The sequence below is a fragment of the Phalacrocorax carbo genome, chromosome 1, assembly GCF_963921805.1.
Source record: "Phalacrocorax carbo chromosome 1, bPhaCar2.1, whole genome shotgun sequence".
NCBI classification, from domain to species: Eukaryota; Metazoa; Chordata; class Aves; order Suliformes; family Phalacrocoracidae; genus Phalacrocorax; species Phalacrocorax carbo.
The window spans coordinates 196,165,957-196,180,413 of NC_087513.1; the positions used below are offsets into that span (position 1 = coordinate 196,165,957).

The following is a 14,457-nucleotide window of genomic DNA, read 5'->3' on the forward strand; positions in this document are numbered from 1 at the left end:
CCCAAAAATGTTAGTGTTACTGAATTGACTCCAACACTGTGGTCACTGCTGCTATGTATATAAGCACGTTTTCCATGTCAGTGGAAACCTTTCTTTACAGCTGGTCTCTCTGTGCGAAAGAGGAGAGTAGTGTTTGTTTTATAGAAGATGGTGACTGTACTGGGAGTTCATAGCATGAATTTGCATTGCTCGGCAGCAGACAGTGGCCTGGCCTGATGTTTCCAGCTTGCCAACCAAGCAGCTGAGCCCACCTTGCTCCCCAAGCAGGGATGGGAGGAGAGTGTAGCCAACAACCTTGTTTCATCACAGCTGGCATCTTCCAACTGTCTCGTCCTGCTCTGGCTGGAAGTCAGGCTACTGCTGGCTTTGTAGGATAATGATGCGTGACTTCCCAGCATCATCAGTCTTGATAGTCTTGTTCTAGCGGTGGTTTCAGATTCCCTTGACTGTGCAGGAGTGCTGAAACTCTGCATCCCGATGGGACTTGACTGAACTGTGCTGACCCGTGTTGTTCTGTCAGTTGACTTTTAAAAAGTCAGTATGCGAGTCCTGTCACCTCTAGGGTGTCACATATGTACACGATGAGACAATCCTAGTGTAGCAATGTCAGCTTTCTTGATACTTGAGAAAACTTAAGGAAGGATGGAAAATAAACTCTTAACAGAGCTGGCTTTTTTTGCAAAAGGGAAGTGTTCTGAGGAACTGCTAAGTTTAAGCACATCTTCTGGCAAGTACGTCTGCCCTTTGGCAACACAGGCCAGTTTAAATCACCTTATCATAGGCTTGCTTCTGCAGCAATTAGTCTGCTAGAGAAATATTAAGTCCCCAGGGAACACTTCACACCAAAAGAGCTGGATAAATATCCTGCCCTTTATCTACCCAGTTTCATAAGGTTAAAAAAATGCCAGAATACAGCGCTCTGCTGCATTTGTTCTAATGGGCTACATGTTCATTTTACCAGTGATGTAAATATTAAATGCATAATTTGGCATACTGATTAGAAGTTCAGGTAACTCAAGGAACACAAAAAAAATAAAAACAGCATCCCAGTGTGAAGAACAGGAGTTTGCATGGTCTGCTATGTTTTGTTGGGGTGTTTTAAATGCATTAATTGGTGTATCAGGGCCAAATGTTGCTGTCAGAGGAGATGTTCTCATGTCCTGATGGCTGGGTCCTTTGGTGTATAATACATAGTCGTCTGCAGGTGTGGTATCTTTCTACAATGTTCAGAACTTATGGGGCAAGAAACATGATTGTTATCTAATGGTAACCACTGAAAAACCCAGAGGTTCACTAATTCTTATTTATTTTTAAAGTCTTCAGAATTATTCTGAAGATCTAAACTGTAAGAATTGCTGGTTTGTGTAACTGTGGGGCGATGCTCCTCTTGCCCCTCATGCCCTCTCTCCCTTTTGTTCTGTGCTTGCCTTTCCTGTTGAACACTACCTGTGCTTTGGAGGACGGGTGTCAGTAGTTGATCAGTGACAAGAGGAACATGGAAACAACGTCTATAAAGAAGAAATACAATTTTCTGCATGTGCCTCTTCTACAAATAGGGAAAGATGAAGCTGATAAAACTGTCCTCTTTAGTATGCTGAAATACTTGCTGTGTCTGTAGGCAGCAATAGAAGCAATAACAGCTGTTCAGGCTTATTAAATAAATTAGTGTTTAAAGCAAGGAAATTTCTATTGTATCGATTGCTTTGATATCTGTGTATCTGACCAAGCTTTGCAGTAAATGCATAAGGGTTCTTAATGAGACAAAAGCAGCATGAAACTTGAAAAAGTAATTGTTAACACTAGCAGAGATTGTAGATGATTTTTAAGCTTAATTGGGCACTTATTTGGTGTGCATAAACCTAGAGCAAATGCTTTTCAATTGAAAAATATTGATCTCTTTTCGGCAAGGCATTAATGAACAGTGGGGGGAATAAAAGGAGCAAAGGAAATATTCCTTGGCAAATCGAGCGAGTCTCAGGCAGCCATGCCTACCCTGTCAAATCTTATTAATAAGGCTCTTTACCTATTTTATAAGATTGGTGCTGTACATTCTCTAATGAAGGGATTATTTTAAGGCTGTGTGCATTTGGGCAGGAATAAGAGCCTGGCATCGAGAGGGAAGTCTCTAACGAGGTTTTTAATCAGGATACATTATTAATGAACTGCACAGGAGATGCACAAACCTGCTTTATTAGGCGAACTGTAAATGAGCCTATTTGGTAAGAACATGCAAAATATGTGTGTGCTGAGAGAGGATATTCTGAGAATTTAACTCATTTCTGAATAGTAAAGGCATCCAGTCTGTCTATAATTGGTGCCTGTGGCAATTGTTGATACCCTGACTACATTAGCTTTCTGTGCCCTTTAGCGGAATTGGGAAAACATTCCTAGTACTCTTTAAGCTGCCTATTATCAAGACATCATAAATATACACGTTTAGAATAGATGATTTGCTATCCCAGTGCCTTAGAGCACTTAAATAAATTAGTTCCTGCTATTTCAGACATTAATGTTGCGGTAATTATGCATGAAGCAATAATGCAATTAAAATTGCCTTCCAACTTGCTCAAGTGGGAATAATTTTTTGAAAATAATACTTGATCTTTTCTCAAAATATATGCTAGAGCAGGTGGATGGGCTATGTGTCTCAAAATGGCAGTGTGGGACTGTGTTACCTCGACATCCTCAGTTTGCCTGCAGCTCAAGTCAGTATTAACCAAGTGTTACCATCTGTTGGTGTTTTTGTCGACCTCTGGAAGAAGGCAGCAGTCTGATTTCCCTCCCCCCCCACCCTCTAGTGGCAAAGTGCCCACATCACAGCTGGCATTGAGTGCTTCAGCAGTGGGGTTTCTTTTTTAAAGAATGTGGCCACACTTCAGGGCGGGAAACATGGGCTGGTTTTCAGTTTGCAACATGTTCCACTTTCTTTGTGCACTAGTTTCAGATCTTTGCAGTATCTGCTATAATAAAGCACAGCAATATATCAGTCCAGATTTCAGCCTAAGGTCTGAATTTCTTTACGTTTAAATTGGACCTCTTGTTCCTTGGGAGAAAAATACGTATTTTGTAGCTGAGTTACAAATAAGCTTTTCCAGCTTTTTGGCAGCCAGGTAACAGTTAAAGTGAACAGGGTTTTTTTCCAGCCAGAAAAGCAGTTTAATAACTTTGGGTCCATTTGTTCATAGCAGTGCTGGAGTTGAGCCCTGCAAACCCCTGGAGCTTGGCAGGTCAGGCAGACTTGGCAAGTTTTCCCACCAGTTTACCAAATCTGAGTCAAGCATGAGTTGTTGCAACTTCAAATATATTTAATACACTTTCTTAAGAGGAATGTTGAGGTACAGTTTTTTGGTTTAGTTTTTTTTTCTTTGCTGACCTTAAAGAATACCATACTCTCTCTACAAACAGCTGGTCCTTAAATCATGCATGACAATTTATGGCTTGTGTTAAATTTGAAATAAATGTATATTTTATGCAGAGTATCTGATTTACTCTTGACATTAAGATATTGAGGAAGTATATGACATTCATTCTGTCAATTGGCATTTGATAATGTGAATCTTTGGAAAATCAAGCATAGCTGTTACTTTTCAGTGCATCCTAACTGTAACAGCTATGCCCTCTCTTTGGAGTGTGTGGTGTACAGAGACTTGTGTAAGCACGGGGTATGTTCTCACTTCCAGTTTTCAGCTGTGCGGATCCTGCCAAAAGACAAATAGTTTAAATTTGGCTTTTGAAATAGCAGAACATTGAACTCTGTGAACGTTAGTTCTTGCCCACCTAAATCATAGCAGCCTTGAAATAAGGATAAAACTTTTCTGTAGAAAACTCTATGTTAAAAGGCACTGCAGAAGACTAAAGATGGTAACACTTAGATATCTATACTGATGGACTAATCTCAAGGTGGTTTTAGTAGGGTCTATAATGAATTCTGCATCACCCAATTACAGTAGGGTAGGAACTTTGAGTAGAAAGAATTGGGTTGTTGAGAGGGTATTTTTCAGTTGTGCTTTGGCAGTCTGTCAGCTGCTTTGTAATGCATCTTAACAGCTTTGCTTTTTCCAAGTTTTATATGATTGTATCTTCACTTCATTACTGCAGATATTTTTTTGGGGAAACGTGGCTCTAACATGTTAGTTTTGCCTGGTTTGGGGTTTTTCTTCTAGCCATGGGCCAGCTATAGAAGGTCTGGCTGCTTTGTTTTACCCTCTTGATAGAAGAATCAGAAATCTCTGTTGCTGGAGGACTAGTTGTGGGAGGCAATGGTTTCCCAAGTAGCATGAGCCAATGCCATAAAAGGCCTCAACATTTGCTACCAAACCTTTGAAGTTTGCTTTGCCCAGTGGGATCTAGAAAACTGTGCAGAGCACAGGCTGAGGTTGCCAGCTAGGCAGTCAGGCTTCTGATTTGCGAGCTATTTATGTTTTCTAGTATTGCTGCCCTCATTCATAGTTGCAATTAATTGCAAGAAGCCTAGAGATTATAAACACCTAGATAAATGCCTAGATCATCATTGCTAAATATCTGGGAGTATGCTTGTTTACAGCTCGCTCTCTTCCTAGGAAAAGAAATCCTCAAATTCCTTACCTGACAACCCCAAATTAATTGTGGTTTCTTTTTGGGACTTTGGGCTTTATACCCAAGTTCTTTAATATCTTTTATTTGAAGAGCTGAGGTATAAAACTGACTGAAACGCTCAGAGTGTGAGACTGGTCAGTATGCTACTCTGGGCCATTAAGTCCTTAGAGCAAGATTTTAAGGAGCAGTGATCATTCCAAGTATCAGTTCAGTAGAAGTGATGAAACAAGTTGGCAACAAGTACAACATGTCTTACTCCTGTCCTTTTTCTGGACAGAGCTGGAGAGGGGAACACTGAAATGCTTATGTAATTTAAATTAATGCAGGATTGACAATTTGGGAGAAAAGAGGTGGGGTTTTTTTAGGAAACTGGAAAAATATTTTGCTATTTATACTAGGTTGGTGCATTTCAGCTAAATGGAAGTGGAATGACACTGCTGGCCCTTAAAAAAGCTTACAAGGTCAGTTCTGAACTCCAAGCTGCAAGAGGGGCAGCAGGTATAGAAAAGTACAAACTTCAGAATAGCATAGGGTAAAATCAATAGAAACTCCCTACTAGAAAGAGCAACTGAAGGTTTAAAAATTGTAGGAAATAATTTTAAATGGGTGGCCTACTGTGCAAGGCATATCTGTAAGCAAATGAGTTGTCAGTGTCATTGCTTCTCACTTGAACAGTGAGAGTGCATTAGAATGATTAATTTTAAACAAGAATGGTGATATAATAGATGTAAGAACAGCTGCGGATGGTCAGAATAAGAGTTCAAGTAACCTGGTCTCTGATCTTCTGTGAACAGTGGTAGTTCTCTGGCAGATTCATCTGGTGTCCAGCTTTCCTTCCATGATATGATTTTTTTTTTTCCCCTGATTGCTTTTTGCATCCACAACATTTTCTGGCAGGCAGTTCTATAGATAAACCATATATTGTGTGAAAACATTTCACTTTTTGTATAGCCTGCTAACCTAATGTCTTGCAGCAGTGCCTATTTGAATAGCTATTTCTTATTCTTGTCAGTCTTGTAAATGTTTTAATCTTTCCTGAAGTCGCCTCTGTCCCATACTGAAGAGTCATAGTCTGTTTAGATATTGCATTTATGAAGAGTTGTAGGTCTTGATGTGGTCTTGTTATCTTCTCTTGTCATCTTTCCTAGTTATTCTCTATCCATTTTGGGCAGGAGCAGACAAGAGATCAGATGACATACAGTTAACTAATTTTTATTTGAGGTGTTTTGCTAGGACGCTAATACTGGGCAAGTGAGCCAGAGAATAAATGATGCAAGTAGGAGAGCGCTGATATATGCGATTGATGGAATGGTGTTGGAAAAGATGCCTGGCTGTGAGTGCATAGGCTCTCTGGCAGTGAGAAGGGAAATAAGCATTGGCATCACTTGATGCTGTGCAATACCAGTGCATCCAGTGCAATTTGATCTTGTAAAGTAAATACAAGACAAAGCATGTTGAAAAGGGGTGGGGAGGGGGAGTGTTCCCACATTTAATGTTTGTTTAATTTTGAACGAAGTGCCGTGGTGCAGTGTGGATTTTAAAAGGGACTACAGCCACAAATTCACAGAAATCCTTTAAGTGCAATGATTCCCATGCAGACTGTTTCAGGATGCCCTTAAACTACTGATTATTCTTCCGGTTTCCAATTTACTTATGATAAGCTAATTTTTTGCCACCTTTTTTATATTCTTTCCTAAGCTGCCTCCAATGCCCACTGACTAAGAAACTTTGTCGCAACCTGGTAAAGCACTTCTTGCTTCAAAAAGCTGCTTAAACAAGATATGAAGTAGGCTCAAGGAAGCTAGGCCCAAGGAAATGCTGAAAAGAGTTTACCTTTGCGTGGCAGCTTACAGTGGTTTCCTGGGATTGCAGCATTACAGAATCTCCTCAGTTGGAAGGCAACTTGGAGGCCATCTAGTCCAACCTCTTGCTTAAACTAGGGTGAACACTAAATTCAAACCAGGTTGCTCAGGGCTTGCCCAGTTGGGTTTTGTAAACTTGTAAAAGGGTGGAGGCTCCACAGCCTCTTTGGGCGACCTCTTCCGATGTTCAATTATCAAACTGGTAGTTTATTAACTAGTGGTACTTACATAATGTAGACAATAAATTTGTTATGCAGTTATGTAACTGATAAGTTATTGTCACTATAATTCTGGGGCTGTAAAAAAATTATGCAAGTCAAGCAGAGCATCCATCAAAACACACTTATCTTGAAAATTCTAGTCTTTGCTGACAGTGATGGAAAAGAGGCTGCCTTTTGCTTCAAGCATGTTAATTTGCCAGCAGTAAGGATGTTGAAGTAGTCTGAAGCCATCTTTTTTTTTTTGAGTAATGATGCAAATACAGAAAATTTCCCCATCACCTGAGCATTTTATTTTAAATAAGCAGTACTCTGGCAGTATTTAAAATGAAAGACTTCAGAACAGAATAACTGCCTGGCACTTCTGATGATAATTTTTAGGGCATGACAAGCAGCTGTCTCCACATGGTGGTCTGTGTTCCACATTCTTCTCTACTATAAGTGGAACCGTGTACAGCAATAGTAATCTAAAGCTTCTTGTAATTTGTCTTTGTTTCAGCTTTGGTTTGCTTTCGTTAATGGATTTTCTGGGCAGATATTATTTGAGCGATGGTGCATTGGTCTGTATAATGTGGTAAGTGCTACGTGTTTTGATTTGATAATGCTTGAGACTTGTATATTGTTTTGTTGTGTCCCATTTCTCACAGGTAAATGTCTTGGATGTATGTCAGGAAAGGTAAGTTAATTTGTAAAAGCCATTTTGAATCCACACTGAGGTAGATAAAAAAATTTGTTTTGGATGGTGTTTTTATTGCAAAAATAAATTTGGGGAAAAGCCTTGAAAATATACCTATTTGGACATTAAAACCTCCATAAAACTCTGCAGCTTTTAGATGGAATTTAATTTCCTCTTTGAAAGCGTCTTTAGTCTTTTGTGTTGAATATTTTGCTGACTTTTCATGTTCAAAATAGATACAAAGTCTTAATCTTTGAGTTTGATATTTTGTTTTGTTTTGTTTTTTTTTTTCTCAGACCCTGTAACAGTTAAGTGCTCAGAGAACTGCCATGGGGTGCTTTGGGTTGACTTGTGCTACATTAGGTACAGAACGGTAGCATCACTGTGTCACCAGCATTTTTTCACTTGAACCAAGAGTGGGATGTGTCAGTCCAGGAGTGATTTCTGATTTTCACCATGCTCTGCTAAGTGCCACATGACTTTATCACTTCAATCAATAGTATTATTTAATCAATAACATTGATTAAAGTTTGCAGGATCTCTGGGACCAAGTTCCATAACATACCATAGACCTGTGCTGGTGTTTTCAGTGGTGTTACATTTGTAATGTTACTGATGAGTGGCCTTGTGTCTGGATTTATAAGGCATTAGGACGCTTTGTCTGTGTTGAAAAATCCTTTGATTTTTCTCTTTGGAGGAAGGAAATTTAATTTTTCTTTAAGACGACTCATTCCAAATATATGGTAATACAGAAAAAGCCAACAAATTACCTCTATCATCGGGTAGTATTAATGGAAACACTTAACTTCCGTCACGTTAATCTCAAAAATGATGGCACAAAGACTCATCTTCCACGAAGAATATGAGATCTTATGGAATATATTTATTTGGGGATTTTCCACTCCCTTGATTCTCATTACCCTAATTTCCTGACTGTTACTCAGTCCATCATTTATGTTTAGATATTTGCATCTATTATCTTTAAACCTGATTTGATGGATCTACCTACCCTACATAAAGCTCATGGATGAAACTCATTTTCTAGAATCAGTGAAGTAGAAATTAACCCTTGTTCTGTCAGGTTGGTATTTTCTAAAATTAGAGCTGGTCACATGGACTCATGAAGAATCAAGTGCTGGTAGGATATTAGGGACTTCCACAATCTGTAGGAGTTGGATTTATAAGTGTTTTTTAGCTTTGTTATTCTCTTCTGTGCAGATTAACCCTTTATTTCATTAGTAGACTAATTAAAATATTACGTGTAGGAAATCATAGTAGCATTGTAATTTGCTTTTGCACCGGTTCACACTGGAGGTTTACCTTCATAAACAAAAACACCAGAAGATATACTTCAAGTGAGAATTCAAATGCCCCAATAACATGGGAAACCTGGGGAAATACCGTAACGTTGTATAAGAATGATGTGGAATATATTGGACCAGTGGTCTTGGTTTCAGTTCCCCACCCCCAGCCTGCTGCCATTTTAACCATCTGCAAAAGCAGCACATTCCCAGCTGGATCTAGGGATGCAATTGTTGATTCTCATTAGTTTCTAGTCCTCTGTGTTGCTGGTTTTCTGCTCCTCAACTGCCAGCTCGCTGCTGGTGGGAAGAACAGCCCAACTTTTGCTAATATGCATAACGCCAGAAACAGTCCATAACTTCAAACTGCTTCTTAACTTCAAGAACACTTCTCCAACTGTTAAATGTATATGTATGCATAGGATTAAGAACGATTTTTCCGATATAAATGGTTAATGTAAAAGGAAATGAATGAAGTTCAGTATTCAGACATGCACACTGGTATTATTTTCACTCTATGCCTGCACTGCAGACTGCAAGAAATGTGGATACCCAAGCTGGCTTTAAATGAGCTGCCTCAGATCCTGGAAACACTTTAAGAGCAGCAATGTGGGACTCAGCAGAGGCTAATTTACTCTGCTTCTGGCAAAGTGTCCTGCTGCCTCTCCTGGAAAGCTTCTGAGGCTTGGTCATCTAAGTGTCTGCCCGTAGCACAGGCACATACTGCAGTTAGTTTGTTCCTATCAGTTCATGCCTGCCTAGGAGAATCCCCAAAGTACCGTAATACAGAATGGCTTTTGTTTTTTCAGTAGATTTTTTTTTTAATGTCATTTCCACATTTGCCTTGTCTGTTAGCTTTGGTTAAGCATATTACATGTTTAATTATGGCTACAGCTGTATTTGAACACATTCCCACAAAAATTTTTTTAAAAAGTACATGTCGTCTTCCCTTTGCAGTCTGACGCGTTTTACCCTCACTAGATTAACTGGTACACCAGAAACTTAACTTCTTAACAAGACGCTTAACTTCTTGCGTTTAAGCTAATTGATTAATAGTAAGAATTTTCTTTCATGCTTCTTTTGTAAGTCAATTTTTGAGAGTTATGTATTGATGAAATTCCTGTTTGGACTTGTTGCACATCTGAAAATTATGTCAAATAACACACTAGTTGATAATAAGTCTTTGCTGGAGTCTGTGGGAATTTTGCTATTGTCTAGGTACTGAAATATTATCTGAGATCCACTTAAAATAATAGCTGCTTTTAATTAGTATTTGCTTTCCCTGCAGATTTTCACAGCGCTGCCACCCTTTACTCTGGGAATTTTTGAACGCTCGTGTACTCAAGATAGCATGCTTCGATTTCCACAGCTCTACAAAATAACTCAAAATGCAGATGGGTTCAACACAAAGGTAAGGGAAAGTCTGTTTCTTTAAGAATAACCACAAGCATTCTTATTTTCCAGGTCTTCTGATCAGAAAATAACTTATTCCCCACTGTTACTTCTGCCTTATGCTAGCCACCGAGATTAAGATTACTCTGCCTCCTAGTTCTTTTCAAGAGATTTGGGTCTCTTGTTGGGGTTTTTGTTTTACTTTATTTAAAAAAAAATCCTATTTTTTAAATAAGGATTTTTCTGGTATGGCTTCAACTGAAACTGGTACTGAAATATCTGTAAACTTAGTGGTGAATTTACCACTTTCACAGGAGCTGGATGGCATCACCTAGATTCTATTTAATGTACAAGTTGTCGTTATGTTCTCTACTATGGGCCTTTTTCCGCAGTTGGTATAGCTCTATTCCCATAGTTCTTTTGGAAAATAAAACTTGAATTGGTTTATTTGGACTTTGAGTTTTGAAGAGCACATTTTACTTTGTTTTGCTCTTTAAATGCTGGAAGATGCCAGCATTTGGAAGTCTGTCTTTATTCCATAACAGGCATGTCTAAATGTACTTCTGAATCAAGGAAGCTGTACAACTGCTGTGTTTAGAGAGGAAACTGTAGAGTACGTAAAGCTCTAGTTAGTGCAAAATGGCATTATCTGATAGTTAAAATTTGTGCGGCACAAAGTGTTTGCTGATTAAAAGAAAGAACATTTCTTAGTACTGAATCAGTCTTTTAAAATCTTTCTTTGAGGTAAATAGGGAAGGGTGACTCCATCAGTCTGCTGTATTTTGTTAAAGATCTTAAACTGCAAGCATGCTTGCTTATTACATTTTAAGTTGTTAGAATAAAACCGTCCAACTGGACCAGTGTTTTCTTATGAAAGAGCAGAAATTGTGGGAGGAAATAGATCCTGCAGAAGCTCAGGTATTTCAATTCAGGACAAACATTGTCTGACTCTAAACTACACAATGAAGTGTTTGTTAGGAGCTAGAGAGAGGTCAAGAGTTTTGGACTTTACTGATGACTTGGTTTGTTTTCCCTCAGGTTTTCTGGGGTCACTGCATCAATGCCCTGATCCATTCCATCATTCTCTTCTGGTTTCCACTGAAAGTGCTGGAGCACGGTAAGGGCTTCATTATTTCTTACGTCAGTAACTGATGTTCAGTCTTACAGAGCCCGGAGTGTTTGCAGAACAGGAGGTCGTGACAAGTCCCAAGAAAATAATGCTGACAGACAGTTCAATAGGCTATAGCTGCTGAACTTGGCTAGTTATCTAGTGGCTTTCAAAGCTTACTCTGATTTAACACAATTATAATATATAATATTATATATAATAAGTATAGTGACTTTAAGTGAAAAATTGAACTGCTGCATTGCCAGAAAGTGTTACTCAAATATTGATTTTGTTCTGTACAATGCCTTTTTTTGGGGGGAGTGGGTTGAAATCTCAACATTTTACTGCATAATGTTTTTACAGCAGCTGTATTACAACCATTTGCTTTGTGTCTTGTTGGATCTTTCCCATTCCACAACACAGTGCTGTAAAATGTAGGATAAAATAGAAATTTCACTACTGTTGAAGTCTGTGGAAAAAATGAATTGGTTGGTATGGGAGTAGACCAGATGAAGAGTCAGAGATATTGGGCAAATGAGACTTTTTGTTGTACAAATTAGGCTTATTAAGTCTTGCTTTCCATGAACAGTAATGCAACTCCATGGTATTTCAGGGAACAGTAAATTCCATACGGTTCCTACCTACCTTTACAACGTAGTTGCACAGGCAGGAAAAAGCATGGGAAATCTGTTCTTTTACTGTTGTAAGAAATAGGACTAAATCACATGAGAAATTTTGGGGTGGTGGGGAGAGAATAGTATTTATCTAAACCCATGATTTTTTCAAAACTGAAATTTTCCTGGAAAACATGTCAAGAGAACCTTCTTAGCTCCAGAATGGATTAATTGGGGAGGAGGTGAAAGAAAATGGGAAGGGAGGGAAGATGAATGCTCCCATCAGAGGCATCATGGTAAAGAAGCTTGTGGGAGGCAGGTTCGTATTTCTCTACCTGGCTTAGTAAAATGTCAGTGTTGTATCCTCAGTGGCAGCTTCACGTGGTGTCTGATGGACCATACAAGACAGGGGCTTCCCTTTCCTCTCTATGTGGACTGGGAGGTCCGTTCATTTTTGGTGGAGAGGGGTTTTTATGGTTAATGGGTTTTTGTTTTGATTTGGGGGTTTCTCTAGTTCTCTTTGACTATTTTTTGAGAAATGTTAATCTTGACTATCTCTTCTTTAAATCCAGCTTCAGAAATTTTAGGTCGATGACTATATTGGTTACAGTTAAAGAAAAATACAGTTTTTGTTTTAGTCTTCCATAAATGTTTCTCTAACTAATTCCTAAATAGATAATGTACTTTTAATTTCAACAACTTAAATGATAAGACTGGAATGCTCACCTGTTCAAATGGTAACTTTCTGAGTTCCTTTGAATGGGTTGCTTAGTTTGCTTTCTGAAGAGGAACGAATATTGAATTTTGAAGTTTCTTTGTATTTTGAAGTGAAAAAGGGATTTCAGTGCCAGAGACAAAAATGTGCTGTTCACGCTGGGAAGTTTTTAACATCTTAAGTGCTTTAGAATGTGAAGTGCACACAGTCCATGAATGGGCATTTGTTTAGCTTTAGAAATGAGTGTTCACTGAGCGTCCTGCTGTTCTCATTAACAGAAATATTCCTTTCAGGATCACTTAGCCTCCCAAAGTGGAAGGTCATAGAAATCACTGGGAAAAAAAAAAAAAAGCATTAACTTACTGCATTAAAATGTAACTTTTAAAAACAAGTGAGACTTACTCCAAAAATTATTCAATTACTTAAATGTGCATTGTGATGTTGCACTAGAGCAATATACTGGCGGAGTCATTAGGTCAGTTTATTCTAGATCTATCAAAGCCAATATGTATTTAGGCATGCCTTTTTCTTAATAAACTGAGACTTCTGGCATCAGCGCGGTTCGCTGGATGTGGAAGGCTCTCTGGCGCTTTTCACCTTTTTCACTGACACTAGGGGAAAGAGCTAAGTGACTGTTAAAACTTGATGTGTATTTGTGAATAATGTGGTAAATGCTTGAATCCACAGAGTACTAGAGGAGGAGTTGGGCCAATAGAGATGGTGGTGGCTAGAAACCAAACCAGTTCCTAACCAAGTTGTCTCAGGGTTTAGCTCCTCTTGCAAAATTAGTGACTAGTCTGCAGCTGTTTCTTAGTAGTTGGATTTCAAAAGAGAAAAGAGAGCAGGGATATAGAGCCAGCAACTTCTGGAAAGCATTCACAACCTGTCAGTTCCTTGGAGACAACCACGTGCAGCCATTGTAGAAAACCATAACAAGTAGCCTGGGGTAGTTGCACTGACTAAATAACATAGGTTTTTTACCCATAAGCTGGGCAGAGTATTCACTACAGAGGTCAGGTTGTTAGGGACTCTTCTCTATAGACTTAAACACTGACTTAAAAAAATTACTGATCCTTGGAGACCTGTGTGATAGGAACGTAGTTAACTAAGCAGATGACCCTAGTTTAAGGATGTCAGAACTAGCTTTGCAAGTCTGGCAAAGCGGTACCCTCATAGTAGAAGCACTGTGCTAGGCAGGATGTGTTTAGGAACAGGTCCAAGGTTTTATCTTAAGCCTTTTTCATCCCTGCTGTTTGTGTGGTTTTCTAGCAATTGTCTTAAAACCGGTGAAAGTAGCAATACTTACCATGCTTGAGTAATGCTTGAAAGTTCCTGTGAGTTGGAGTTCATTTGGCATTAGCGTGGCTGTTGAATGTGCTTTTATGGTGTTCCGGTTTTATTCAACAAGGGCTAAGAAGGACTAAACAGACATCTGAAGTATTGCCAGGGTTGACACTTTCAAATGGTAGATTAATGTGTTCTTACAGTTGTGCATGCTTGCCTAGAGAAAGGTTGTATGGAGACTGAATGCTGCTCAGTTACTGAATTAACTTCCAGTAAGAAATTTTAGATGTTACATATGTCCTTTATAGATTAATCTTTTGTGGCTTTTCTTAATTCAAGTTCTATTTCAACACAAAATCAGCTGGTGTTTACAGGCTTTTCTTCACAGGAGCAGCAAATAATGGGATCTGTTAGGAGTGTCAATAAGCGGTACAGAAGACAGCGAGATAAGTGACGCTCAAATTACACATTAGGGTCTGGTGAACACTTCCGCGTTTGCTAGGACGGCTTCTGGCAGCCCAGACTATAGATATACACTGTATCTGAGCATTGTGTCTCAGGCCTGGCTTAGCACAACTTCTGCAGTACCATTATCTCACAGCTTTTAAAAGTGCTTTTAGACATTTTAATAGGCAAGGTCGGGACCGCTTACTTTCTCCTGAAAACCTCCTTGTTATTTCATCCATTCTGTTGATAAACTGATTAACCAATG

The 14,457-nt window shown here is 38.9% G+C and overlaps 1 protein-coding gene across 2 annotated transcripts in view; it reads left to right on the forward strand.

The window, feature by feature from the left end:
- The window catches only part of ATP8A2 (ATPase phospholipid transporting 8A2), a 299,008-nt gene that overhangs the window by 177,298 nt on the left and 107,253 nt on the right, over nucleotides 1–14,457 (forward strand). For both annotated transcript variants that reach the window (XM_064441126.1, XM_064441127.1), the window contains 3 exons: nucleotides 7,155–7,229; nucleotides 9,921–10,043; nucleotides 11,063–11,141. In XM_064441126.1, the coding sequence (XP_064297196.1) occupies nucleotides 7,155–7,229; nucleotides 9,921–10,043; nucleotides 11,063–11,141 (277 nt within the window). The remainder of the gene's footprint in view (nucleotides 1–7,154; nucleotides 7,230–9,920; nucleotides 10,044–11,062; nucleotides 11,142–14,457) is intronic.